This window comes from Amblyomma maculatum, chromosome 4, assembly GCF_055883805.1.
Source record: "Amblyomma maculatum isolate TAMU_Amacu chromosome 4, ASM5588380v1, whole genome shotgun sequence".
Classification (NCBI taxonomy): domain Eukaryota; kingdom Metazoa; phylum Arthropoda; class Arachnida; order Ixodida; family Ixodidae; genus Amblyomma; species Amblyomma maculatum.
The window spans coordinates 67,324,025-67,351,824 of record NC_139347.1 but is presented as its reverse complement, the minus strand read 5'-3'; the positions used below and the strand labels follow the sequence as shown (position 1 = coordinate 67,351,824).

General features: G+C 47.6%; 1 protein-coding gene across 1 annotated transcript in view; it reads left to right on the top strand.

Moving 5' to 3' along the window:
- Window positions 1-9,301: 9,301 nt before the first annotated feature.
- The window catches only part of LOC146191292 (guanylate cyclase soluble subunit beta-1-like), a 56,466-nt gene continuing 37,967 nt past the window's right edge, over window positions 9,302-27,800 (top strand). The window contains exon 1 of the mRNA XM_084600305.1: window positions 9,302-9,550. Coding sequence (XP_084456431.1) covers window positions 9,302-9,550 — 249 coding nt within the window. The remainder of the gene's footprint in view (window positions 9,551-27,800) is intronic.

Here is a 27,800-nt window from a genome sequence, read left to right as displayed (position 1 = left end):
TGCTCACGACTGTACATCATACAGCACTTATAAGAAGAAAGTCCGATCCGGGTTGTTATTGTTGCGGCTGTAGGAAGAAGGAAAAGAAAATACCGGGGTAGCGTTGCTCCACTACGGCACATCTTTTTTTCTTTCCGTTTTCACTTCCACCTTTCTTTTTTCTGAGACAGTTACCGCGCCTTTCCCTTCCTATAAATCAATCAATCAACGGCGGGGTGGTGCAGTGGTAAGACGCCCGACTACTGTGCCGGAGTACCCGGGTTCGAACCCGACCTCGGCGCCTGCGTTTCGATGGAGGCGAAACGAAGAGGCGTCCGTGTGCTATGCGATGTCAGCGCACGTTAAAGATTCCCAGGTGGTCGAAATAATTCGCAGCCCTCCACTATGGCCCCTCTTTCTCCCTTTCCACTTTCACTTCCACCTTCCTTCCTTTACGGCGCGGTTGAGATGTCCACAAAAAGAAGTGAGACAATTTCCGCACCATTACCTTCCTATAACTCAATAAACACGTGTGGAACGGAGTAGTTGTTTGCCATAGTAACGGCGCATATCAGTAGTGACCTCTGCCCGGCTCCGCGAAATGTGCTTCTACGTGTGAAGAGAGACCGCTGAAGGGAGCCAATAACGTTATCGCACCATACCCTTAAAAGGGACTTCTATTGTGCCTGTAAGTCTTAACGCGATATAGTTAACCAATGGGAGGTTGGCGAGTGTTGCGTGAAAGATATGTAAATCTGGGAGAAAAGAAGGCGCGATCTAAGCAAAAATGGGCATCCTCAAATCGACACATAGGATGCATTAAGAAGCTTACATTGCAATAGGAAAATGTTGTTGTAGTGGCTGTAGGAAGAAGGAAAAGAAAATGCACGGGCCTGCTACTGGCTCTGTAGCTGAGCCACCTCCGCTGCCTCGTGCAGACAGAAGAGAAAATAAAGAAAGAAAAGGAAGAGGGAAAGAAAGACGCGCGCCGCAACAACAGCTGTCGTCTACCACCGAAACGGTGGCGGGTGCAATGACGGCCTACAACAGATAAAAATTCGGTGGCAGGCTAGCCCCCGCCGCAAGCAGCGGTGACCTACCTGTCCCAGCCCCATCAGGGGAGTACAAACTAGAGTCGCTTCTGGTAGAGAAGAAAGCTTGATATGCGAGTGAAGAAAATAGCTTGTCTCCTTTCCTAAGTTCTGGCTTGAATCAAATGACGAGCAAGGGACTGAATTCTAGAAAATAAACAGTACACAGGGTGTTCCGATAACAGCTCGCGTTGACTAGTATGTTTTATTTACTTTACAGCAGAATTTAAAGGCCTCAGATGTAGTGGATCACATAAAATAGAATTCTTAAGGGGTCACGAAGCCTAAACGAATGCATTATTTATTAGTGCCTCTGTCCAACTTTGATCAGGAAATATTCGCTGCCTTTAACCTTGCGAACTTTCGCAGCATATTCACTGATTATAGGATGGTTACGACTAGTTTTCCAGAACTTCCTGCCAGAGCTTGGTTCAGAATTTCAATACTGGTGTATTTGTTCGCAACGAATATTTTTTGCGAAAATTATTTTTACTAAATTAGCCGCGAAGAAGGGCGAACAAGTGCGGAAGCTAGTGACAACAAGGAGACGCTGATAGCCTGGATTGTTTTGATTTTGTACCGCACCTTACGGCGCGCATTATTTGTGAAGAGAATTTATTGAAGACAAAGAAACACTGTGGCAGTTCGTGGATCGTAGGTTACAGGGTGGTTACAAGTTAATAACGCATACATGAAACATAAAATGATTTCAGCACATGAAAATGTCTTATGCTAAATATGTACACAGTGAAAACTAGACAAAAACAGCAGGGTCAATGACATTCGCAATGTGATCACAACACATACACTTTTTCATAGCTTGATCCAAATCAAGTATGAAATTTAAAATACTGCTTTGTATAAAAGCCCTCACGAAAAGAGAAATATATGCATTAAAAATACAAAGTGCGGTGATTAACATTCTCTTCTTAACATGAATCTACATTTTCGACAAAATGCTACGCTAAATCTAAATAAAAAGGCGGTGGACGCAGCGCTGAGAAAATGTGGCACGTACATAAAATAGTACTTTTTTATTATTTGAAAATTTACAAACTGGGGACATAGAGTATACTCCAATCATTTCTTGGGTAGCAATAATTAAACCAAAATAATCTATTGATCCCGCAATGATACGTGAAACCACAATGTTACACTACATTGTTTGCGTCGCAACTTTCACGGGCTATAGGCGGCGCCACTGGAAATCCAATATGGCTGCTCTTGAGGGGATCCGGCTGTAACGCTTCAAGTGCGTTGTGCTGGGCCGCTGGGCTACGTTTCCTGAAGCTGCATTAAAATATTCGCGCGAGTGTTCTGTGGTACGAAGGTATGGGCGGTATTGTCAGTCAGCATATGCAAGCCCTTTGTGAGCATGCGTTGCATGGGTGCGATACAAAGGACCCCTCGAGTGTGGCTGATCAGGTATGTGAAACATCCTATACTGCTGACTGTGTTGTGCGAAAGTACGAAAGGTTCCCAGGTGACCCTAATCGCGCCACTAAGTGCTACAGAGAAACGTTCGACAGAGACAGAATAAACAGGAATATAGATAAAACCTTCAACTTTTATCCAGGGATCATGGGCACTCGCGAACTGCAGCATTTCAAGAAGTCGTGCTGTGTATTCACGCGCGTAGCACAGGCATGCCGAGCGGCCAACCCCGAATTTTATGTGGCCAAATTTTTTCCTTCACTTCAAAATATACGGCGTCGCATCGAAGTACCTACTACCCAGTTTGGGCACAAGAAAACATCACTACAAGGTAATAATGATGGTATACTGTGATCAGTTTAATCAACCTGTTTTATTTTTTATTTTTATTTTTTTTTTTTTTGCAGCACCTCTGACAGGCAGTGATTTTGACTTTCGCAAGTGATAACCCAGTGCTGACACACATTTTTTCGGGAACAGTTACTTGAAAAGCAAGACAGTTAGAGTGCCGGCTTTGAGAACACTCCGAATATGGACTGCGAGTGTATGCTCTGTAACGTTCAATACAAGCTCCTAATCTAGCGTTCATCTAAAAGCTGCTGATTGTAAACACTGCATTCACTCAACCGGGTAGGAAACAAACATTCTTAATTTCTCAAACATGTGTGGGCCATGAATTGGTCGGCAGTCAAAAATGTTATCACGTATGGCTCGCAACGTACGCCAGTCTAACTTCTCACATTAGAAATGCGCACCGAAAACCGTTATAGCTTTAGTCGCAGTCTTTTTTTTTTTTTTTTTTTTTGCGAAACTTGGTTCTGCTCAGAGGTTAGAGCGGCAAGGAAAAACGAGTCCCATGCATAACACCAGAAATGAGATAGCTACGCCGCTCATACTGTCACTAAAGGGTGTTTCTTCGTCAACCAGGATTTATCACGATGCTTTTCACGATAGAGTGACCGACTTGATCTTACCGAGATCTTAACTTATCCTCTCCTTCCGGGGCATATAATCTGGAGGCAACGTGTGCAAGTTTATCCCGCCTTTGACCGTGTAGTCAGAAGACATCGGTGTATGGAAGATTCGACTGCTTTTATGTTTTCCCCTCGTACTACGTGCCCCACACATCAAAATAAAAGTTATATTGTATTAATCTATTGTCATGGCTGCGAGCCAAAGTCAACTCGAAAAGCAGTTACACACTACAGGAGCTGCAGTATCGAGCTCCACGTAAAGAATTTTCGCGGGAGACGCAGCAGCAAGCTGGAGGAGCGCGAGCTGTTTTCCGAGTATCCCCCCAAGGGCGGTACCGGAAGCGGCCGCGTGGTGGCGGCACTGTACGTGAAAGTTGCCATCCCAGTTCCATGATGGTTGGTTGGTTGGTTGGTTCATAGGAAGGGAAAGACGCAGTATCTGTCACACTTGTTCTGTGGACACCTGAACCGCGCCGTAAGGGAAGGGATGAAGGTGGGAGTGAAAGTGGATAGAGAGAAAGGGGGGCCGTAGTGGAGGGCTACGGAGTAATTTAGACCACCTGGGGATCTTTAACGTGCGGTGACACGTTAAAGATCCCCAGTAGAGGCTGTGGAAATTCGTAAGTTTCGTAGACGGTAGCCAAACTCTACGACAATGAAGGGAACTAAACTGGGAGGAATGAATTCTGCCTCACAGACAACCAAGCCAGTTCTGTGCAGCCGCTCGTTTTGTCGGCAGTAAGGCGTCATTTCGAGTGCAGCAGCTATTCGTTCGGTCGAAAATGCCGTCGGCGTAGTAAGTGTAGTAGTCGGCACCACGTGTCGGAAATAATGGTGGGCTGTGTAAAACATACCGTATCATGGTATTTTGTGATTCTAGTGACTGACAATTGGTGTATGATGAACAATAGGCGATATTTGCGACTTCCGCGACTGCGCAGAACTATTTTATTTATTTGTTATTTTCAATATTAGCATGACCAACGAGGAAGTATTAATGGCATTGTACGTGATATAAATGAAAGTGTTAGGAAAAATAAAGTAACGCATACACGCACATGTTTACAACAAATGATACGCATGATGGCAGCAAATAAACACTAGCTGCAAAACTTTACATCTTTCGTAAACGCGAAATAGCACAATAATCAAAAAGGATCGATAGTAACAATAAAACGAATCAATTCAAAGAAATAGTAAAGAAAAGTCAAAGATAAATATCCCTCACCAGGCGCCTCGCCTTTCCATTCCGCGTGGAAGTTTCACGGCACGCAGGTCATCTTTATACGTTTACTCGATCGCGCTACTCCTTCGGTACGGAAGGAACAACACGTTAAATTACCGCATTTAAAGAAGTGCATATCATGCAACGCTTGTTTGGGGTGTTTTGTGGTTTGTGGGGTTTAACGTCCCAAAGCGACTCGGGTTATGAGAGACGCCGTTGTGGAGGACTCCGGAAATTTCGACCACCTGGGGTTCCTTAACGTGCACTGGCATCGCATAGCACAGGGGAGCCTTGCTTTTCGTCTCCATCGAAAAGCGGCCGCCGAGACCGGGATTCCATCCCGCGTCCTTGGGAACAGTAGTCGAGCACCTTAACCACTGCGCCACCCCGGCGGGGCCCAACGCTTGTTCAATGATGATTAACAGTGACGAATCTGGCCCCAAGTTTTAAGACGAGCACATATCCCTGCTTTGTACCTTTCCCATCGACGGATGGGTGGCGTAAATGCGATTTTTGATAATAAATGACCCGAAGACAATTAGCTCCAAAATGAGCTAACAAGCAAGAGTTTTTACCGTATCAAAAAGTGGATGTGTTCCAAGCTGCTAGCAGATGCAAACATACATCGATAGACATCGAAATAAGCAGTGATCCTGCTGTATTAACAAGCTCTTGTGCTTCAGCTTCTTTTTTTTTTTTTTCCGTGTTAAGGGCAGTGAAGTGTCAAACCTGCATTCAAACGAGCGTGTTGTCAACCCCACGTCAGTAGATTTGTTGTCCGCGGCGACAGATACTTTGTCACGGAAAGAACAGTTACAAGCGCGCGCGGCGGCAAGTACAATGTCGCGGAAGGCGACGGATACAACTGGCTTGAATGCATACGTTGATATTGCCGTCTATGCAATATGTGAATGAAACTTCATGAGGTTTCTGTGTAACGTGGGATGTTTGAACGCACAGTCCTAGCAGCGTTTACAGACGTCGGAGTGCAGATTTTCACGCCCCAACATATTAGGTCTCCAGCCTTTAAGGCCGCCTCTCTTCGGACGAGGCACCTTTTCCTTGCTTCTCAGCTGCCAATATGTTTCACAATACTTCCGCCAAATAGGGCACTTGTTCAAAGCAGGCCGTCGTTGCCATCTGTTTACGAAGCACGCACAGCCTGACGGAATCTCCGATCCTCCCTGGGACCCCGCCGGGATGGCGCAGTGGCGCTCGACTACTGTTCCCAAGGGCGCGGGATCGAATCCCGGGCTCAGCGGCCGCTTTTAAATAGAGGCGAAAAGCAAGGCGCCCGTGTGCTGTGCGATGTCAATGCACATTAAAGAACTCCAGGTTGTCGAAATTTCCGGAGTCCCAGACTACGGCGTCTCTCATAGCCTCAGTTGCTTTGGGACGTTAAACTATGGTGGCTAGAAAGGTTAGGTGACGCGAGCTGGCCGCGAGCGCCGCTCCTACATTTCATGCCTCTCGTAGGTGGCGCTGCTCTCAGCACTTCGATGCGTGCTCGGCTCGCGCTGGGGCACGGCCGGTCTCGAGGGAGAGCGCGCGCTCCCCCTCGAGACGGGCCGTGGCTGGGGTAAACTTTGGTGCGATTGCAGCGCAGTCATACCAACAAAATGTTAAAATTATTGTTACCACTTGAAATATTTTAACCAGGTAAGCAAAATAGGCAAGTCAGTAGTGACGTCGACTGCTAATATGCTCTTTGGCACCGTGAAAGCGGGCGATGCGGCTGTGCCGGTTGTTTTGCTTGTCGCGCTACTAAATGCTGCTTAAATGAAGAAGTTTTGGTCTGAAGATGCATTACATCATTTCCCGATGGGCACAGTGGTCGAAGTTATAAAGCTAAATATTTTGGTTTGGTGTCGTGAGTTTTAAAAAAGCCAAAGCGACTCGGGCTGAGGGGCGTTGCAGTCGAAGATTACAGAGAATGTAGATGACAAGCGATTATTTAACGTGCGGTTACGTCGCACAGTACGCAGGCATCAGGCTAATTTGTATTCTTTGTTGTCTGCGAATTTCCGGTGCGTCTAAAGTGGGAAAGTGCAATTTTTAGCCAGATGATAGCCAGAACGTGCAACATGCGATGTGAAACGGTATTATAAGTACTGAAGGAACAAATTGCAGTTTTATTCACAAAAACCTCTCATGGATAAGCAAAGTTTTGTTTATTGCACTTAAGGGCAAGAATGCTGGAAAGAAAAGTGAAATATCACAATGTTGAGGTTGCTGTTGATGGCCTCAAATATACATGTAATACAGGTAGAATAACCACAATTTCCAGACACAACTGCTCACAACCAAATAGCAAATTAAACAACCCACCTCAGTTTCAACAGTTTCATTCTCCCTTGCCTTTCTTTTGAAAATGAATTCTGCGTCTTCAGGTGTAGTCTGCTAAGAACATAGAACTTGATCACTTTGTCACAAATTTAATATGTCCGTGACAACCAACCAGCTGCAGTTTGGTCATTTGGAGAATGGATACCAAGTCAATAAGGCTGTCTCTTCGGATTTCACGCGCACTAAAACAGCGAGTAAAGGTGTTTTCATGGGATGTCACAGGGGCGTTTAGATTGGTTGATGGAAACATAAGACCGCCTATGTCAACTGCACTGGTAATTAACTAGAATAGCAGCTTGGGCATATGTTGGTTATGCATCTTGAGGTAACAGCGCGGAACGTGGACGGGAGCACAAGATTAGAAGACGACACAACGAGCGCTGACTTTCAACTGGTAATTAAGACACGCTCAGTTCCGTTCTTGAGACTGAGGAGTTGTCTGCATCAGTCTTCACATTTGGTGCCAGCGATGCATTTCTTTGCCACATATCCAGCGATATAAAATATCAGCCTTGAATAACTGGCCTGAGTGATGACAGATGTGTGTTCATGCCACAGTCTTTGAGAACTTCATTTGCCTCACTCAGGTCTCCCACATAAGAAGCTGGTCATGGATGATGCTGTCACTAATCTTTTTTTTTTTTAGCAATTGACTGGCCTTTTGCCTGACATTAATGCTTCATTATTTTTTTTAGTTATTGATTGGCATTTTGCGTGACAACCGTGCTTTCATTATTATGTTTTAGCAATTGACTGGCCTTTTGCCTGACAACAATGCTTTCATTAATTTTTTTAGCAATTGACTGGCCTTTGCCTGACAACGATGCTTTCATTAATTTTTTTTTAACAATTGACTGGCCTTTTGCCTGACAACAATGCTTTCATTAATTTTTTTTTAGCAATTCACTGGCCTTTTGCCTGACAACGATGCTCTCATTATTTTTTTTAACAATTGACTGGCCTTTTGCCTGACAACAATGCTTTCATTATTTTTTTTTAGCAATTCACTGGCCTTTTGCCTGACAACGATGCTCTCATTAATTTTTTTTAACAATTGACTGGCCTTTTGCCTGACAACAATGTTTTCATTATTTTTTTAGCAATTCACTGGCCTTTTGCCTGACAACGATGCTCTCATTATGTTTCTTAACAATTGACTGGCCTTTTGCCTGACAACAATGCTTTCATTAATTTTTTTAGCAATTGACTGGCCTTTGCCTGACAACGATGCTTTCATTAATTTTTTTTTAGCAATTGACTGGCCGTTTGCCTGACAACGATGCTCTCACTAATTTTTTTTTAGCAATTGACTGGCCTTTAGCCTGACAACGATGCTTTCATTAATTTTTTTTTAGCAATTGACTGGCCTTTTGCCTGACAACGATGTTTTCATTAATTTTTTTGTTTAGCAATTGAAGTAATTTTGCCTGACAACGATTCTTTCATTTTTTTTTTTTTTTAGCGGGGGGTTTCTAAACGCAAGAGAAACAGAAAAGTATGCACATGTACTACATACTCCCACTAGCACCTCGGCAAGAAAAACTACATAGGCACCAAACAAAACAGGATAACCTGAGCTAGGGCAAAGCCGATTGAAAAATAGCACCACAGCTCAAGCAGCATCTACAGGCAAACAAGAACGAACGAACCGGCGTGCGCCGGAGAGAATGCATCGAAGAGCTGACAGCAGCGCCACAGCGGCGACCAGTGGCGGCGGCATGAACCGAAGGCGCGTTTTCTCCAAGCGGCGGAATGCGCGGTCGCGCCACCTCTCCCTTCTAGCCACCATAGTTAAACCCCACAAGCTATCATTCCTGGGGCAGCCATGTTGAATCTACCCGTGCGCCATCTATAATAATAATCTCAAATACGACTCCCCAGAGAGGAGGAAGCAAAAGAAAGGGAGGGGGGTATAGACCATGAAACGCAATCGCAAGGCACGGCCAGCATATATCGCCCTGACAGCTCACGCGTTGGCACGGCCGTCCGAGGTTACGCCGCCCTAGCTGCTCTCTTCAAAATCTTTATCGACGTTGGACAAAGCCCAGCAGGACGACACCGCTGGCCTTCGCATGCTGGCGCAGTGGCAGTCGCGCCCCGAACCTGGAGAGCTTGAAGAAGGCTTTGCATCTGGTGAGCCCTATTACGGCACCACTCTGCATCGCGCCCCTCGTCCATGCGGTTTCTGCAACGCTGCCAAAGACATTGCTCGTGAGTCCTCAAGTTCTCCAAGGAGGTAACTAAGCAGCGATATGCCATGCAACGAGACAGAGCCAGGAAAGAAACGATCGAAGGAACGCTGGGCACCGCCTTACAGAGAAGCGACGCTCGCGGACGTAGAAGCTTCCCTTGGGAAGGTGGTCGTCAGCGCCATCGAAGATGCTACCAGGAGAAGCGCTACTGCTCTTCGGAAGCGAGCATCGAAGAAAAGAAAAACGCTGCTTGCAGTCGAAGTCACCGATGCCAACCAGAAAGCGAATACGAGTCGTCCTCTGACCAAGGTGAGCGCGTCTGATGCCGCCCCCGTCGGGATGCAGGAGTCTAGGAATCATTGCGTTGGATCCGTAGTCACGCTTAAAATGTCAATACGAGCAACCCCGCAAAAGATAAAAGAGGCTCAACATCTCCTTAGTACTGTCGTCAGTGAAGGGGCCTAGGGGTCGCGTCAAGACGTCGACCACCAACGTAGAGGGCCGCTCGGCAAGAGAACTGGCAACGAACAGCAGCGTGGACAAGCTAAAGATGAGGATGAGACGCCGCTCCAGGAGTACCTTCTAAGCCATCAGCCGCGGAACCAGCGGAAGTTCACGGCACCGGTGAGAGAGCACTGCAGGATGCGAAAAGGCACAGTGCAAAGCGTTGCCGCAAGCCGCACACCGCGATTGAAGGAGACGCGGCTTCAGATCGTCCTTGGGTAGCAACCGTGCTTCCAGATGCTAGGGCCGGAGGCGCCACCGGTCGATAACTTCAAGCTCGTCCACCAACTGCACCTCCTGCAAGATGGCGGGAAAGCGGAAGTGCCGTTCATCGGACGCATCTTCGGGAAGCAATTCAACGTATGTTTTATTAAAACCGTAGATATTCGCTTATATACGTTCATGTACCTATTTGTAATTCGCAATTGTTACTTTTCATCGGAAATAAATTTTCTAACAGTTCCTTGCATGTCTGGCTGCCTTAGATCATGCACGTGCTTCGGAGGAGCTCATTAAGGGGAGCAAAGCTTGGCAGACGCTCAAAAGAGACGAAATTTATTAGTTATATCTCATTCATGTCTGTAGTTTTCAAATTCCTATTAGGTACAATTCTTCCGCTTTTTCGAGGCTATTGGGGCGAGGGTCTCGGGCCACTAATGTACCCTCTTTTATAGAATTGATAAAATCGTGACTGAAATCCTCGGACGTGACGACTTCAACTTGAATCATTTTATAGAAGGAAATGATCACCTTTATTACCACTTTGTGTTTAGTTGTTTTAGGAGTAATGTAGAAAAGTGCGGCCATGGTTCCTGATGTAATTGCCAGAGCACATGTCAATTCGAAGAAGTCACGCGATTCCGGGAGGTCGTACAGGCTTATAAAAGTTGGGCCAAGTCGCATGCCAGCTGCGAGCTACTAGAACGCCTGCAAACTTTACCATTCGACGTGGTCTCGTGATGTCACCAAATCCACCGACCAATCAGCGATCGGCAATATGACCTGCCAGCTGCGAGCTGCAAATTAGTGACCCTGTCTGATTGCTGGCTGTCATGTTCGCTTGCACAGTTTCCTCTATTGAGAGCCCAATATTAAAGAGCGTGTAGCATAACGTCTTAATTGCGGGCCAAAAAAGAAAGGTTCCACGGGGAATACTGAGCAGGTTTCAGAGCGGAAGTGAATTTGCCAACTCTGGGTTAACAACCAGAGCCACAAATTATTCCAGACGTGTGTTTCATATCAATGACTCGACGTAAGTAGGAGAGGACTGGCAGCATTGAAAGAAACAAATTAGGATCTGAGTCGAGGAAACCAGAGTATCAGATAAGCTTTCTGGTCTTCCTATGACGTTACGATGTATTTTCACCGCATTGTCCGGACACAATTGAAAGGATCTAAAGGCTTTACAGTGGCAAGGCATAAAAAAATCTGTAGTGTTGCAAATGACATCTTCTGTAGAAGTCGCCGGTTTTTAGCAATAGTACAGGTATGCACAAGCAAATATAGTGCCGAAATCAGCCATGCCTTGCGATTTTTAATATGTTAAATTTAGCAGTAATACTAGTAGCCTGCGCTCTTGAAACGGTAACTGCCACTTAAAATATGTACACACATTGAGAGCGAAAGACGGCGGCTACTGTTGGTACAGAGCAATTTTCCAAGCGTCCTGGCCATACGGGGCTGGGACCGAAGGTCAACGCCGCTTGCGGCGGGGGCTAGCCAGCCACCGAATTTTTATCTGTTGTAGACCGTCATTGCACCCTCTACCGCTTAGGTGGCGGACGACGGGTGTTGCGGCGCGCGTCTTTCTATTCCCGGCCCCGGCGGCCGCGTGTGCTGTGCGATGTCAGTGCACGTTAAAATACCCCAGGTGGTCGAAATTTCTGGAGTCCTCTACTACGGCGTCTCTCATATCCTGAGTCGCTTTAGGACTTTAAACCCCACAAACCAAGCCAATCTTTTTATTGCTTCTCTACTTTCTATCTTCTGTCCGCACGAAGCAGCGGAGGTGGCTCAGTTACAGTGCCAGTAGCAGGCCCGTGAATTTTCGTTTAATTCTTCCTACAGCCACAATAACAACTTAAGGCCAGGAACAACCTTCCGACCGCATCAGTTGTCGCCGTTGGCGGTCGGGATCGATCCCGGGCACTCCGGGACAGTAGTCGGACGTCTCACCACTGCACCACCGCGGCGGAGTTGCTGTTGAAACACCTGAAGCGGATTCGACCAGAACCACTGATTCAACGCGCATGCCCTTTCTAGGCCTTTTTAATTGGTTCACAAGAAGGGAAAGGCGCATTATCTGTCGCATCTTTTGTCGACACCTAAACTGCGCCATAAGGAATGGGAGAGCCTGGCATGACTGTAGGGATTATTATTAATTCGTAAGCACTGCATGGCTATGTAGAAGGATTTTGCGTGGAAATGACTGTCAGCCCTATAAAAGAGGAACTAGTTTATGTGTCAGAAAAGAATGGCACCATAGGAGAGAACGTCAAGAAAAGGTGTGCAAATGTCAAAATGGTTGAAGTGGTTTAATTAGGTAAATAATTAAAACCAATAACAGCAATTAATGGCTCACAGAAAAAGAAAGGCGTAATGTGTGTCAAACTTGTAATGGGACACCTTCAAACTGATTTATTTATAGGAAGGGAAAGGCGCGGTAACTGTCTCACTTGTTTTCTGTGGACACCGCAACCGCGCCGCAAGGGAAGGGAGGAAGTGGGAGTGAAAGTGGAAAGAGAGAAAGAGGAGCCGTAGTGGAGGGCTACGTAGCGGAGGGCCTCTTCGTTTCGCCTCCATCGAAACGCAGCCGCCGAGGTTGGGTTCGAACCAGGGTAGGTGGTGGTAACAACTTTTATTGCCACGAAATGAAAGGAATTATTTCGGGCTGGGGCGAGTCTAGGGTGGCCTCCAGTCGGGAGCGACCTCTTGAGCTCGCGTGACGAGGGCCAGTTGCGTAGTTTTCCTTGGGCTGGCCAACAGCTTGTCCCATTCCTCCGCTGAGGGAGCTGGCAAGAGTGTCTTTGGAGGGGGATTGCTGGCGCATTCCCACAGTATATGGTCTTGAGTGGCCTGCGTCCCGTCACCGCAGTGCCGGCATGCAGGGTTGAATTCTCCGTTTGTAATTAACGATAGTCGGTAGGGGCTAAGAATGGCCTTTGTTTGTAGGCGTCTGAGTGTCGTGGCTTGCGCCCGGTCGAGGTCGGGGTGAGGGGCGGGGTACGTGCATCTTAGCTCGCGATAAAAGTTTGTTACCTCCGCGTATGTGCGCGGTGCCTCCACAGGCGCGTCCGTTCCCGATAGATCTCCCGTCTCCCGGTTGGTTAAGCCTCGGGCTAGACGGTCGACCCCTTCGTTTCCGGAGTTACCCGCGTGAGCCGGAACTCATACGAGATTGATGTTGTGATTGAGAGATCGGTTGCGCAGAATTCGCGCCGCGAGTGCGCTTACAGAATTTTTGGCGAAATTTTGAACGGCGCTTTTTGAGTCGCTTAGAATAGTTTTGGTGTGGGGATCCGCGATGGCCAGTGCGATAGCTACTTCCTCTGCCTCGCATATGGAGCTAGCATGAAATGTTATAGCGTTAATGAAGGTTGACTTTGGAGTGGCCATACATGCCACGTATGCTCCGTTTTTGATGTGCTGAGCTGCATCCACGTACACTGCTTGTGGATCGTCCTCATACTGTTTCTCAAGGGTCTGTGCCCTTGTCTTCCTGCGGGCATCATGTCTACCTGGTAGCATGTTTTTGGCTATTGGTTTAACAACTAGTCTACTAGTTATGTCAGCCGATAAATGGGATGTTGCGCACACCCTCAGTGGGGTGGATGTGGAGCTTGTCGAGAATTACGCGTCCCGCAAGGCTGCGTGACAGGCGGGTCACTTGTGCTGTCTTATGGACTTCAATTAGTTCAGATAGTGCGTTAAAAATTCCTAACTGCAGTAGTCGATCTGAGTTAGCGTATACTGGTAAGCTAAGGGCCGCTTTGTATGCTGTTCTAATTATGCTATTAAGTGCATGTTCGTCCCTACGACGCAGATGATAGTACGGGCAAGCGTACATGATTCTGCTTATCATAAAGGCTTGGATAATCCTGCACAGGTCGGCTTCTCTCATACCCCTGCGACGTGTGGCAATGCGTCTCACCAGCCCACCTCTCTGGTGCGCCGTGACGCGTAGCCGGCGTATCTTCTGTGTTCTGCGTATTATTCTGAATCAACATTCCGAGAACTCTGATCGTGGCTACCGGGGGTATCGGATGGTTGTCAATGTGTAACTGGATAGGTTCTCGAGAATCTGGCTTTACCTGTGAAGCTTGTTTGTTCCTTATAACTAATAGTTCTGATTTAGCCGGTGAACAGGTAAGGCCGTTTTCCTGCACATAAGACTGTACCGTGTCGATAGCTCGTTGTAATGAATCTGTAATATCTCCATCGGAGCCAGAATTGGTCCATATGGTGATGTCGTCGGCGTATATGGAATGATGTATGTGTGGGATATCATCTAACAGACGCGGGAGGCCGCTCATAACGATGTTGAAGAGAAAAGGTGAAAGTACGGCGCCTTGCGGTGTTCCTCTCGTCCCTAGTGTAATTTTGTCGCTAACTTTGTCAACGAAATGGAGCGTAGCCGTACGCGCATTCAGAAAGGCAGCGATGTAGTCGTATGTCCGTTTGCCTACGTGTAACTGTGAGAGGTGATTGAGGATGGAAGCGTGTGACACATTGTCGAAGGCCTTACTCACATCGAGTCCCAGGATGGTTCGCGTGGCTCTTATGCGATTTGTATCTAGAATGTCTTGTTGAATTTGCCACATAATGTCCTGAGTCGAAAGACCTGCTCGAAACCCAATCATGGACGGGGGAAACGTGCCTTCCGCATCGGTGTGCATAAGGAGCCTGTTTAAGACAACGTGTTCCATTACCTTCCCGAGACATGACGTTAGCGAGATTGGGCGGAGGTTCCCCATCTCGAGTCTTTTGCCCGGTTTAGGTATGAAAATAATTTTAGCGTGCTTGCATTCCTCAGGGACGCTGCCCTCTGTCCAGTACCTGTTGAAGAGGTCCGTAAGAGCCTCTACTGACTGGTCTTCTAAATTGCGCATCATCTTATTGGTGATGCAATCTTCCCCCGTTGCCGAGGTGGTGTTAATTTTGTTAAGAGCAGCCCTAATCTCTGCTACGGTAAAGACGCTATCCATGCGAGGATTATCCAATCCTGAGTACCCATCTGGCGTGGGTATATCCTGGGAGGTGTTAATGTATTTATCTTTTAAAGTGGTCATGAGCTCTTCGTCGGTGCCTTGGAAAGATTGCGAGATCCTATGTAGGTTCTTGTGGGAATCTGCCTTAGTTCTCGTAGGGTCCAGTAAATGTCTAAGTAAAAACCACGTGTTCTTGTTGCCCAGTTGCCCATTAGGGCGGTCGCAAGTCTGATGCCACTGTTCTCGGCTAAGTTCCCACGAGTAAGCCTCGATTTCCTTTTCAAGCCGGGTTAGCCGAATTTTTAAACGTCGGTTATGCTTATTTTTACGCCATCGAGCATGGATACTTCCTTGTGCTTCAATCATGTGCACTAGCTTAGCGTCCGGACTGGGGCTGCTGTCCTCAAGGGCAACAGTTTTTGAAGTGTTTGCGGCGTCTTGCAACAGACGCTCCGTCCATTGTCTTAAATCTACTATACTTTCCGCTGGCCTTTGCGAGCGGACATATCTAAAGGCGTCCCAGTTCGTGTGCTTCACTTCCTGGCGACGCATTTTGCAATGCGTAGCTCGGAAAGTGGTACATAGTACATAGTGGTCGCTTCCTATGTTTGTATTTAGGTTTTCCCATCTCGCATCGGGGATATTTCTGGCAAAGGTAAGGTCAGGGCACGTATCCCTGGTTACACTGTTACCAATGCGCGTAGGTTTATCAGGGTCGACGAGTAAGGTATGCCCTAGCGCCTGGGCTGTCTCCCATAATTTAGTTCCCTTTCTACTGTTAACTGAGTAGCCCCATTCTGCATGGGGTGCGTTAAAGTCTCCAACAGTCAGCAACATTCCATTATGAGCGGCTACATGCGCCTTACGGAAGAGTGTGGCTATTTTCGTGCTGTTGTCTTTAGGTGGACTATATACGTTTAGAATGTAAAGGGGAGATTCTGTTCGTTTGTTCGGCAGGATTTGTATAAATGTATGAGAGACCTCCGGTATTTCCAAATCTAATTGGTTTGCAGTTAGATTACGGTGTACAAGTGTAGCTGTGATCGGCCGGCACTCAGCCGACACTTTCTCATTGTATGCTGTATACCCTGCAAGCTTTACTTCTGTATTCGTCTCTTGAAGTGCTATGACTACCGGCCTGTTTGTTTGGGCCAAAACTGCATATTCCAGAGCCTTGCGCTTGGCTCGGAATCCCCTGCAGTTCCATTGCCACACTATAACAGGTGTACTAGCCATCGCGTATCGGGTAAGGTTCCGCTCGCGCGGGTTGCAATACGCTGGGTCGGAGAATGCTGCTGGGGGACGGACGCGCCGAAGCACCGTCAGCTGGGCGTGAGAATGCTGTGTTGGCGGGAGGCAAAGAGCCTGCATTTGGCGTTGGAGATATCAGATTGCTAGGGGATGCTAGTGCGTTAACCCTGGTTGTAAGCGTGTCGAGTTTAGCTAGGACAGTTTCGAAAGTAGTCGGAAACTTTTCCATTGTGTCAGTTACTTTGTTAAGCTGTGGTATTAATTTCTGGATAGTTTCCTCCACCTTGGCTAGTCTTTGGTCTATTTTTGCAAATCTCTCTTCATAATTACTCTCTAAGTCATCTGTATCTGGCCGAGGTACCGAAGGTGCCTTTCGTTTGTTACGGCGGTTTTGATCTACTTCCATGTCCTCATTGCGGCTGACTTCAAGGCGAGCGCAAGCCACAGACGACTGTTCATTTTTTGATTGCGCATTTGCAGTTTCTAGCTGTTTGATTTTTGCGTTAGACTGAGCTAACTGTTGTTGCAGTTGTCGGACTAACTCTGCCAGCTCCCTTACCTGTGGGTCGGGTGCTCGGCGTTGCTTGTCTGTAAGTGGAGTCTTCCATGCCAAATGTTTGGCAGGTCTTCCTTCTTCTCCGGAGCTGGAGTTGATCCGCGAGCTGCGTCTCTGGGACGATGACCTGCTCCTATCTCTGCTCCCACTGCGTCCACGTAGAGGGGGAAAAGAGTCATCTCTTGGTTCCTGCAGCTGAAGTGGTGGACTTGTGGCGAGGTCAGTTGGGGGACTGCTGCTTTGCAGTGGCGGGAAGGATTCATCCCTTGGAGGTGGTTGTTGGTGGCCGCGTTCTCGGGGACGGGACTGGCGGCCGCTTGGCGAACTGTCTGGGTCAGTGGCAGTGTCCGTGGGGGACTGTGAAGATTTGCGCCTGTGGCTAGACACGAAGCGGTATTTGCAGCTTCTGCTGCCTGTTGGATGTGAGCCTTTGCATACGATGCACATGGCTTGGCAGGTAGGTGGTTGGCCGGCTGGTGGGGAGTCGTGAGCGACGCCGCAGCGGCGGCATGTAGGTATTCGTGGTTGGGGGCACACGTCCGCTCGGTGACCCAGCTTGCGACAGTTGAAGCACGCCTCCGGACGAGGCTTCAAAGGGAAGACTTCGAAAGTAAACCCCAAGTACCGCACGTATCGGGGCAGCTCGGTGTTGGCGAACGTAACGACGAAGTGCTGCGTCTTGCCCATACGACGCGCAGCAACGATGGGGAGATCGGGATTTCGAGCGCGGAGCTCAGCCAGGATCTCGGCATCGTTTTCGTAACTGTAGGCTCGGTACAAAATCCCCCGTACGGAATTGTCCGGGGCTGGGGCGTAGGCGGCAACCGGGACTACTGTCTTGTCGATGGTGATGGTGCCGATCTTGGCGTAAGACACTGCACGGGCATTGTCAGGCGTGCTCACTGTGATGGTGTTGTTAGTGGGGTGTATGCGGACTTGGTCGGCAGTAACCGCTAGGCGGTGGTCGACGTTGGCGGCTGCGTAGATAGCAAGTGCAAGTCGTGCGGGGCCTACGGTGTGAAGGTTCAGCGTGCCCTGTGGACGGAGGACGATCTTGAGGTGTTCCGAGGGCAGGCGGGGCAGAGGACGCTTTTTGGTCAAAGGTGGAGGGCGTCCGCGTGTCCGCGGATTCGGTACAGTCGATGTCGTGGCTGGCGTCTGGGCCTCGGCAGGTTGTTTCTTGGGCGGAGATGGTCTTCGGTACCGGCGTTGCATCTCGAATGCCGTCCATGAGCCATCGGATAACTCCGCGGCGGTAATGTCGGTGCCTTCCACAGTGTAAGGCATAGTCAAGGCGGTGTTGGGCTTGGCGGGACGCGACGTCGCCACCGCCGCTGCGCGCGAACGCGCCGATGTCGTGAGGCAGCGATAGGCTTAGCTGTCGCAGCTGTTGCGGCCAAAAATATTTGGTCGAAAAATCATCAAACTGCTTGCCTTGGTCTGGAAATCAGCACACCGGGTCCGGAGCGATAGACGAACGTCCAGGGCAAAGTTGGTGAACGCAAGTGGCAAGAAATACGAAATTTTGCTGTGAAATCACGGAGCTCATGTGAGATGCGTCCGCTCGCTCCACGATCCTGTCTGAGGCGAAAACCCGAACCAGGGTACTCCGGCACAGTAGTCGGGAGTCTTACCACTGCACCACCCCGGCGGGGCCGTTAAAAAGTTAAGTTAAATTGGTTCACAGGAAGGGAAAGGCGCAGTAACTGTCACACTTGCTCTGTGGACACCCGAACCGCGCCGTAAGGGAAGGGAGGAAGGTGGGAATGAAAGTGGAAAGAGAGAAAGAGGAGCCGTAGTGGAGGGCTACGGAGTAAGTTCGACCACCTGGAAATCTTTAACGTGCGCTGACATCGCACAGCACACGGACGCCTCTTCGTTTCGCCTCCATCGAAACGCAGCCGCCGCGGTCGGGTTCGAACCCGGGAACTCCGGCACAGTAGTCGGGCGTCTTACCACTGCACCACCCCGGCGGGGCAGCGGGGCCGTCGACGCCTGATTGATTTATAGGAAGGGAAAGGCGCGGTAACTGTCTCACTTGTTTTCTGTGGACGCCCCAACCGCGCCGTAAGGGAAGACCCGCTCCCTTTGAAAGCGGAGAGAAAGAGCTGTCGGTAGTGCATGGCCTCAGAGTGATTTCGACCAACTGGGAATCTAACTTTCCCTGACATCGCACAGGCACTGACGCATCAAAACGAAGCCGTCTTGGGCCGTGTTCGATTCTCAGTAGTTTGGAACGATTGTCGGACATCTTGACCACTGCGCCCACCACGGCGGGGCACATATTTTTCTATCAATTGGGGTTTGGGGAACGCTAGCCACAATATACTTTTTGTGGACACTCACACTTAATCAGGCGAAGGCCACGCTACCTTTCTGAAGGTCAAGCGCCTCGATGTTTTCGGGAAAGGAAGGCAGATAATTTTATAGCCACACTTTGTCCTTGAAAGTTAAAGGAAGCCTATGCTGAGCATTCGCTTCGAAAGGCGCCTGTGTGCTGCGCGATGTCAGGGCGCCTTAAAGAACCCCAGGAGGCCAAATGTATACCGAAGCCCTCCACTACAATGTCTTTCTCTATTTCTTTGACTGCCTCATTCTTCCCTTTTCTTACGATGTATTCCAATCCTTAATCTGAGTTTGCGTCGATATCAAAAGTCTTGCTATCCCTTCATTCATTTAATTGGTGGAAATGCTGGAACCGGAAGTAGTAGCAACTGCCGGAAAATGCTCAGACTGAGAAGTTCATGTTTGCTGAAGCTAGGTATTGGTGCATATAAATAAAACAAAATATAATATAAAGTAAGTAAAAAGTCGCGCGCGCGCGCGCGCGCGTGTGTGTGTGTGTGTGTGTGTGTGTGTGTGTGTGTGTGTGTGTGTGTGTGTGTGTGTGTGTGTGTGTGTGTGTGCGTGTGTGTGTGTGTGTGTGTGTGTGTGTGTGTGTGTGTGTGTGTGTGTGTGTGTGTGTGTGTGTGTGTGTGTGTGTGTGTGTGTGTGTGTGTGTGCGTGTGTGTGTGTCAAAAACACTACTGCGTCCAAGCTTTAATGGTGGTGCCCCGGCGCTTACAGCGACGCATTAAATAAGCGGCGTCTGAGCTTACCGGTGACGTCATTGCACAGCAGGCTAAAGTTAAAAAATATAATAAAAAACGCTGTCGTTTCATGCCCTTAACGGCGGAGCTAAAGTGTCCCCCTAATTTTTCAACAAACGACTTAATGATGAAGGGCACCTTTTAGTGGCGGAAAAAGGTGTGGTGCGGTATAAGTGCACATTAAAGAGCCACAGGCAGTCGAAATTTGCAGGACCATCCAATACGGCTTCGCTCACAGTCGTGTTGCTTCGTGACTTTATACTTCCTATAAAAGAAATCAAACAGGCAATAAAGAAAAAAGATGTGGATGGTGGTGGTGAACAGCGTTTATTGACTCAAAAGGGGTGAAGGTACGCATGAGCAGGATCTTTGAAGATCCGGCCCTTACAAATACTAGGTTGCGCGCACACCAATCTTACCTTGAGTTGGTCGCGATGATAGCATTGTAGCATTGGTTGTGGTATGACCGACATAGTACGCTCGACCTAGTTGGATGGACAAAGTATATAAAGCAAATATAGGAAAGTCGCAGTATTTGTCACACATATTCACCCTCCACGGACACTTAAAACGCATTGTACGGGAAGGGAGGAAGGGGATTGAAAGAAGGGAGAGAAATCGAGGCCGCAGTGCAGGGCTCCAGAATAATCTCGACGGCCTGGGAATCTTTAACTTTCACTGATATTACACAGCACTCGGAAGCATTTGCATTTCGCCTTCATCGAAATCAAAACGCTACCACCGCTGTCGGTTACGAACACGAATTCTCCAGACCAGTAGCCGGCCGTTGTAACCTCTGAGCCTCCCCTACCGAAATGCCTCATGGAATGAAACAACAGGTTGTGCTCTCCAGGATGAGCCCAGAACCGAATTATGTCTGTTGAAGTGACAGCTTCACTATGCCATATAAAGCCAAGGTCACCGTGCGGAGCCGAAGCCGCTACTGCACATGCACTGTAACCATGGCAACCAGCTGCGCTGTTCTCATCATTCACCCCCTCCTCAAGAGCATGCACTCCGAAAATCACGCGGCTCGTCGTGCTGCTAGGGCTGCAGCCCTATACACAAACACTATGGCCTGCATTTTTAACTCGTTAACTGCGCAGACTTTTGAAACGAAAGCTTCACTACACCAGCTTTTCGAGCCGTGAGCGTCAAGAAGGTTTTCACTTTGAACAACCTTGAAGGTCAAACTTGGAACAGTCATGTAGGCCATTGTGGCCTTTTCTTTCTTATAAAGCAATGTACAATGTGCAAGACAAAACTATGAAAAAACATGCTCTTGACTACGTTTGGTGTACGTGTCCACAATTCCGTGGCGTCTACTCAAAAATATAGTGCTCATGCCTTTCCCGACAACCTAATGCGCTGCTCACTAGCCTATCATCATCACTCCTATCATCCTCACGCTAAAGGAGAATTAAGATGCGCTATTCACTATGTCTAGCTATGTTGTCGATGCATTCAACGTTACTCGATACTTTTCGAAAGGATCTAGTAACGTTGGTTGCATTAAAGACGAGACCTCTTCCTCTTCTTCTGGTTGCTCTTCATTTCCAGATGGTGCGGCGAGCGCGCGGCGTCCGCCAGCAGCGGCGATTGCTAGGTAACGGCTCTGTGCCTCCCACCACGCGAAACTCTTCATTCGTGGCCAATGTAGCTTTCGCTACAAAAGCTACGGATTGAAGAGCAGATGTTAATTAGGCTATTGCTGTTATTCATCAATTGGCTCTCGCCCTACCACCTGTTCTGCTCGCCATTCTGGTTAGCTCAGTTAGTAGAAGGACTACCACGGAAAGGCGGTGGTCCCGAGTTTGATTCCCGGACCAGAATGAATTTTTTTTTTAACTACGAAGTTTCTGAGAAAGCTGTGCAGCTTTCCTTTGTAGCCGCATTGCGGCGCTTGGGTGGACGTCAATGAGTAATTGTTCCCTTAATGCAAACCTACTTCAACTTAGGAAAATTCCTAAAAGTTCGAACTTCAATACTCACAGCTTTCGCTCTATCTCTAGGATCAAGCCATGCTTTATCACCCACAATTTTTATTCTCTTAATGAAGGATGTGTTGTAGGCTTGACTGCAGGACTGCAGGGTCGATATTTGGGCGCAAGAGAAAAGTTCTACCAATACATTATAGGAATAAGCCAGTTTCAACATCATGGCCTCTAACGCAGAAAACTGATATCAGCGATTAACCATCAAACAATTACCTACACACTGTTACAACATCGCTGCTAAAAGTAAATAAATATGGAACGCATTTTATGCTCGACTGTGTGCAAACAGAATATTCTGTGACGCAGCGCTCAGATATGGTGTTCGCTTGTTTGCTTTAGCAGTCATGCAGAAACGATTGAGAGGTTCAAATATTGCGATGATGTCACGCTACCATGCAGCGCAATTACAGTCGTAGGCGATGGAATTTCTTTCGTGCTATTACCCACGAAGCTTTGTGCGGCTTGATTATTCGCGTTGGTAGTCAATGAGATGAAGCTCTAGCGAAATCATACCGTGGATCTGGCCACCGTATTATCGCATAGCGCATGACTGTTTTCACATTTGTGGGCGCAAGTTACAACAATGATAACTTGTTTCGGTGTCGCGTTACTTGAATGGTTTCCCATTTTGGGTACTACATCGCAGCTCGTGGAAGTGACCATGTAATAAGGCGAAGCGTGCCTCATAGGCAATGGTTTCAATTCAGCCGTGTTAGCCGTCTTTCTTCCAGGGACCGAATGAAGATATGAAATAAGGGCTAGACCTATCAGATTTCATAGCTGAATTGAATGTTTGCAATGAGTAACAAAAAACCCAGACGGGTTTACATCGCACTGCAATTATCTGACGTGTCCTGGTATGATATGCAGGCATTTTATAAAGGACTGGGACGCGCTGAAGACAGCTTTTCCAACCTGTTTCGAACCTCTTCGGAAATCGAAGAGCTCAGTTAATCTTCCATTCCTGCATTCACCTTTTGGACGATTCAGTTAGCAATCACCCAAAATAACACGTGCAGTTTGTGAGCATGAGAGTAAAACAGGGGCTACGCTGAGCAGGCAGGAGTGCCTTTATCCGTGCATAGCTTTAGCAAACATAATGAGCATTCCAGCTTTTGGCAAGGCCGCTCAAAAATTCTAGCCAGAAGCATGAAAAGGACTACAGAAGCTTTAGAATTGTCATTTTTTTCCTTCAGGACGTTTTTACAAGCTGAGAGCTTTGTTCAATATTATTTAGCACCACCCGGCGGCATATGAAGAATATTGTAAGCACGAGTGCACATTGTTTTTAGGAATACAAATAACTACACAGCACGTTTGCAACAGTCATATCTGCAGTGAGTAATGACACCCTGCCAGCAGCTGCTTTGTAAAGTTGTAGGATGCCTTATATCTAAAAAAAAAGAAAAGAAAACATTAGGAAGTGAACAAAAGTTCACAAAGAGTGAGGAAAACGCTACACCCTGTGCGATAAAAACCCTGGTGCCGTCGGACCACCTTCGCACGTCACCGTCGCTTTGAAATGTCGCTTGTGCGAGCATCCATCTTCGTCTATCTATGCCCTTACCGTAGAGCGGCACGAGCGATGGCTAGACGTGACGGCGGCACTCAGAGCGCGTGCTGTGGTCGCCGCTTCGAAGCCGAACCTCCATCTCTGCTCTGTGGAAACAAGCGGAAGTAAAAGAAAAGCACTCCAAGGGTCTCTGCAAGACCACTTTGAAAACCTCCGGCACCTTTAGATGTTTGCGCTGAACGTGACTGAATATTTTAGTTTCTTTTCTTTTTGTTTTTTCGAGGGAAGGGGAGTAAGTGCATCTTGTTTAGAACGAAACTTCGGCAAACACGGCCATGAGTGCTGCGAGGGAAATTTTACATAGGCTGAACTCAGGATATCAAGATCCCGGTCTCTGTCAGACGGGTGTTGAGTTTAGACCTGGATGAAATAGACGTTGAGCGTCCGCGGGTGCTCTCTGCGTTCGGTTATGCGTCATGGAAATGCGATGCCTGCCTAGAAACCGGTCGTGATATTGCCTCCAGATATGCATCCGTCGCTGTCGGAGCTATATCCTTCAGCTCCCACGAGAGGTTAGTTTCCCTGTTCGAGCGCTAGAGCTCAGGAAATTACTCCACAGCGGGCGCATGAGCGATGGTAGTTTTCTATTTGCTTTTGTTTGCACCATGCCTTTATAGTTAGGACTTTTCGGATCAGGTGAATAACGGCAACAGAATAAAATGGAAAATGTGTCAATCATAGCGGTAGGTTTGCCTAGGATTCTTATCGTGAAGCCATTAATCGTGACGAACCAGCCTCGGCATGCATCACTCAACGGGAATAAATAGGAAGACTAATTTTAAATTTAAGGGGTGATGAATACTTTGGTTAGCGTGTTCAGCGCTTCAGTCTTCTTCCCCTTTAGGTGACACATTTTTCTTTTGTATTGACAATTGAAGGATAATATTAAAAATCCCGGAATTTCTTCCGCCGCACTAAACTTTCTTTGCTATGCTGGAGGGGCAGAACCTATGATATTGCACGTCCTTCGATTCCTCCAGTGCAGCTCTACACCACCACCACCACCACCACCACCACCACCACCATCACCACCACCACCACCACCACCACCACCACCACCACCACCACTACCACCACCACCACCACCACCACCACCACCACCACCACCACCACCACCACCACCACCACCACCACCATCATCATCATCATCCTCATTCTCAGCCTGACTATACCCACTGCAGGGCGAAGGCCTCTCCCATATTCCTCCAATTAACCCAGTCGTGTGCAAGCTGCATCCACTTGACCCCTGCGAACTTCTTAACCTCATCCGCCCACCTAAATTTTGGCGCACCCTGCTACGCTTTCGTTCCCTTGGAATGCAGTTTCATCCAATTTCAAACCCTCTAGCTCCTCTAACATCACTGCTAAACTAGCTTCACTAGATAGTGTAGCGTTAAACGTTGCCAGGGTCCGTTTCCAATGGCCACCTGTCCAGCGGAGCCAGAGATTCTTGGCACCCCCCGCTGCGTCACAGGTCTGACCGCCGTTGGTGACTGAGGGCCGGGATCTTGTAGCACTATTCATGGGAGGTTGTGGCCAATTACTGCATCAGGGTAGCCAATTCCCGTCCTACACCACGACACCCCTCATATACGTTTTTAGGTAAATAGTTAAATCATGCATATATACCACTCCATTCACTTTCAGTACGGATTAACTAGTCTTATGGCCATGCTTACCCAGTTTCGCGAATGCAGAGCAGTAATATATATTAACCAAAAATACTTTGTCGAATATTACGACAGTGGGTAACTGTTTATTGCAGCACAGTCAATATAGGGGATCGCAGCGATTTAATGAGTGTACAATGGTCGGGTTATCAGAACAAACAATTACCATAACGTTTCGTAAACTTTCTTTTGTGAAAACATCCGTGTAATCTGTCAAAACCACCACATACTTCACTAGAGCCGCAGCATAATTATATGAAATCAGAAGCGCGGTGAGAGTGGCGTAATCAGTAAATGGTCGCGTGGCTTGCAAATGGCTGCGTGGGTTGCTATGCCTTCATAACCTCTAACAGGAGCAGTATCCACTAGAAGCTGCACACAGAGTGCCTCGGATGCGAGGCTCGGATTTGTCATTTCTTGCACTGTTCGTAATATTACCGACAGCAAAACTAACATAAGTTGCAGAAAGAGGCAAAGCAGCAAGGGCAGCTTGGTGTCATGAAAGTTCTTTTGCCTCACGGCAGCAGCCAACTTGGACCACGACGTAAACACCGGTAGTTCTATGTATATCTCCGTTTTAGGTAAATAAAATCATTCGAGCACCGCGGATAGGTTTCCTCTAACGCAACTGCGTTAACGCTCTATTCAGGAGGAAATCCGGCATCGGGTTCGCCGTTGTCACCACTGTGAGCAGAAAATCACGCTACCATGCCAACGGCAGGAGGTAGTTGTGGGGTGACGTAGCTGGATACTTATTGGTACGCGGACTCCATGCCGTCACGACACTATATGATATTTTTACGTGATGACAAGCAAAGAGGACAGCATAACATGGGGGTAGGGTGAATGATGATTTAATGGTTGGCCTAGCGCGAGGGCTCCTCTCGCGTCACTGCCGATCTTCTTCTTCGTAACAATATATAGCCGAGTTGGTAGGAGCTGTGAAGTTGGCTGTGCCATCTCGAGTAGCCTGTATGCAAATGAGTATGTGTGAGACTATAGAGAGACGAACAGTGAGGAATTAGGGAATAAGCTTTAACGTAGGGGACTTACGTGAACGTGAATACCTACTGGCTGCTGCCGACGGGTGTCATTAACGCTGTCTTGTAGCACAATTAAAGGGGGATCTTACATGCTCTTCATTCTTTTTTGCAGAGCTCATTATTTATTTCATTCTAATTGCTGGTAAGAATTCATCCCTTTGCAGCATGGTTTACACTCTGTGAAAACAAAAGCCACATGTTTTACTTAAGGTACAGAATTTGCCACCTACTAATTTTTTTTGTCTTACTCTGAGTGCGCCAGAAAAGGAATCACGTTTAAGGCGGAAGCCTTATATCGCCATCATGCCTCTAGCAGGTGATAATTGGCGAGGGCATGGCCGTACACTCATTGTTCTTGACATTGTGTCATGTCTCGAGACAACACTGCATGGCCAAACTGGTAGCAGTTGGTAGAAAGCCGGTAGTTCAGAGGACATGGGATCGAAAACCCGAACCTTGGATAACGAGTTAGGTACGCTGCATTTGAACTACATATGCGGCACGTTCTTACTGCTTGGTTCAGGAAAGGTTTTATAAATGTTGGATGGTCTTGCACATATTGCAAGGCCACAGCAGGATGTGGAAGCATGCAAATGAGGGTCCGTCTGAGACTGCGATTTGTCTTTAACAGCGGAGTCTGTAATTATTTGATCAACCTTTTTGTACATTTAAATAAACTGTTGGCCATTGGGGCTTCATATGACAGCATTTGCCGACACTTATACCAGATATCAGTAGGCGAACAGTGCACTCAAAATTGCGCCCGGCAGAGCACAAAACCTGTGCTGAATGACGAATTCCAATCAAGCAGGAAGTGAAAAGAACGCAGTGTGATAATGAGCGTCTTTTGGCGATTGAGGCTTGAGAGTTGTTTGCACGAGCTTAACATATGACTTTGGTGTGAAGCGATGTGAAATTGGGTAAAATCAGGAATTCGTACAAAAAGAGTCAAACGAAGAAAGAGCATAAGCTATTTTACTCAAAATGGTACGCACAGGAGCATTGTTTACTTGATAAAAAGGTCACGTGCGCATTTAGCGGTCACTGGGATAATTCCATCAAGCTTTGGTACACATATAATTATAAAAACCTTCATGACCTACATGTGTTGCATGTCTGCTAACTCAACGAAGATTTAGTTTTCAGACATGTTCATGGGCCTTGGCAGGAGTGGGAATTAGGCGTTTGACACCACCGCCCATCCTATAGGCGAAATGAAATAAAACGCGGCTACCATTTTGTTAAGCAGCACAGAACATGCTCTAGCAGAGCGTAACTTTGTGGGTTATAATATAGTTACACAACCAAGTTGGGCCGCTGATCATCCAAGAGAGCATTTTGGCGGGCTAGTTGGCGCATAATAGAGGTGAAGAAAAAACAGCGCGAAAACGAAGACGAGACCACACGTTTTGTGACTATAAATTCCTTCACAAGACGAGACGTTTTGTGACTATAAATTCCTTCTGTTCATGAATAAATGTCAGTTGCTAGTCAGCGCCTGTGTTGCGTGGTCTCGTCTCCGTTTTCGCGCTGTTTTTTCTTCACCGCTGATCATAGTTGCAGAAAAATCTTCTTGCGTTTACATCCTTAACTTGGCCACAACGCGTGACTTCAGGTCAATGCCGAGCTGAATGTGTGGCCTCGTTGTTTATTAGGCTGACTACATTTC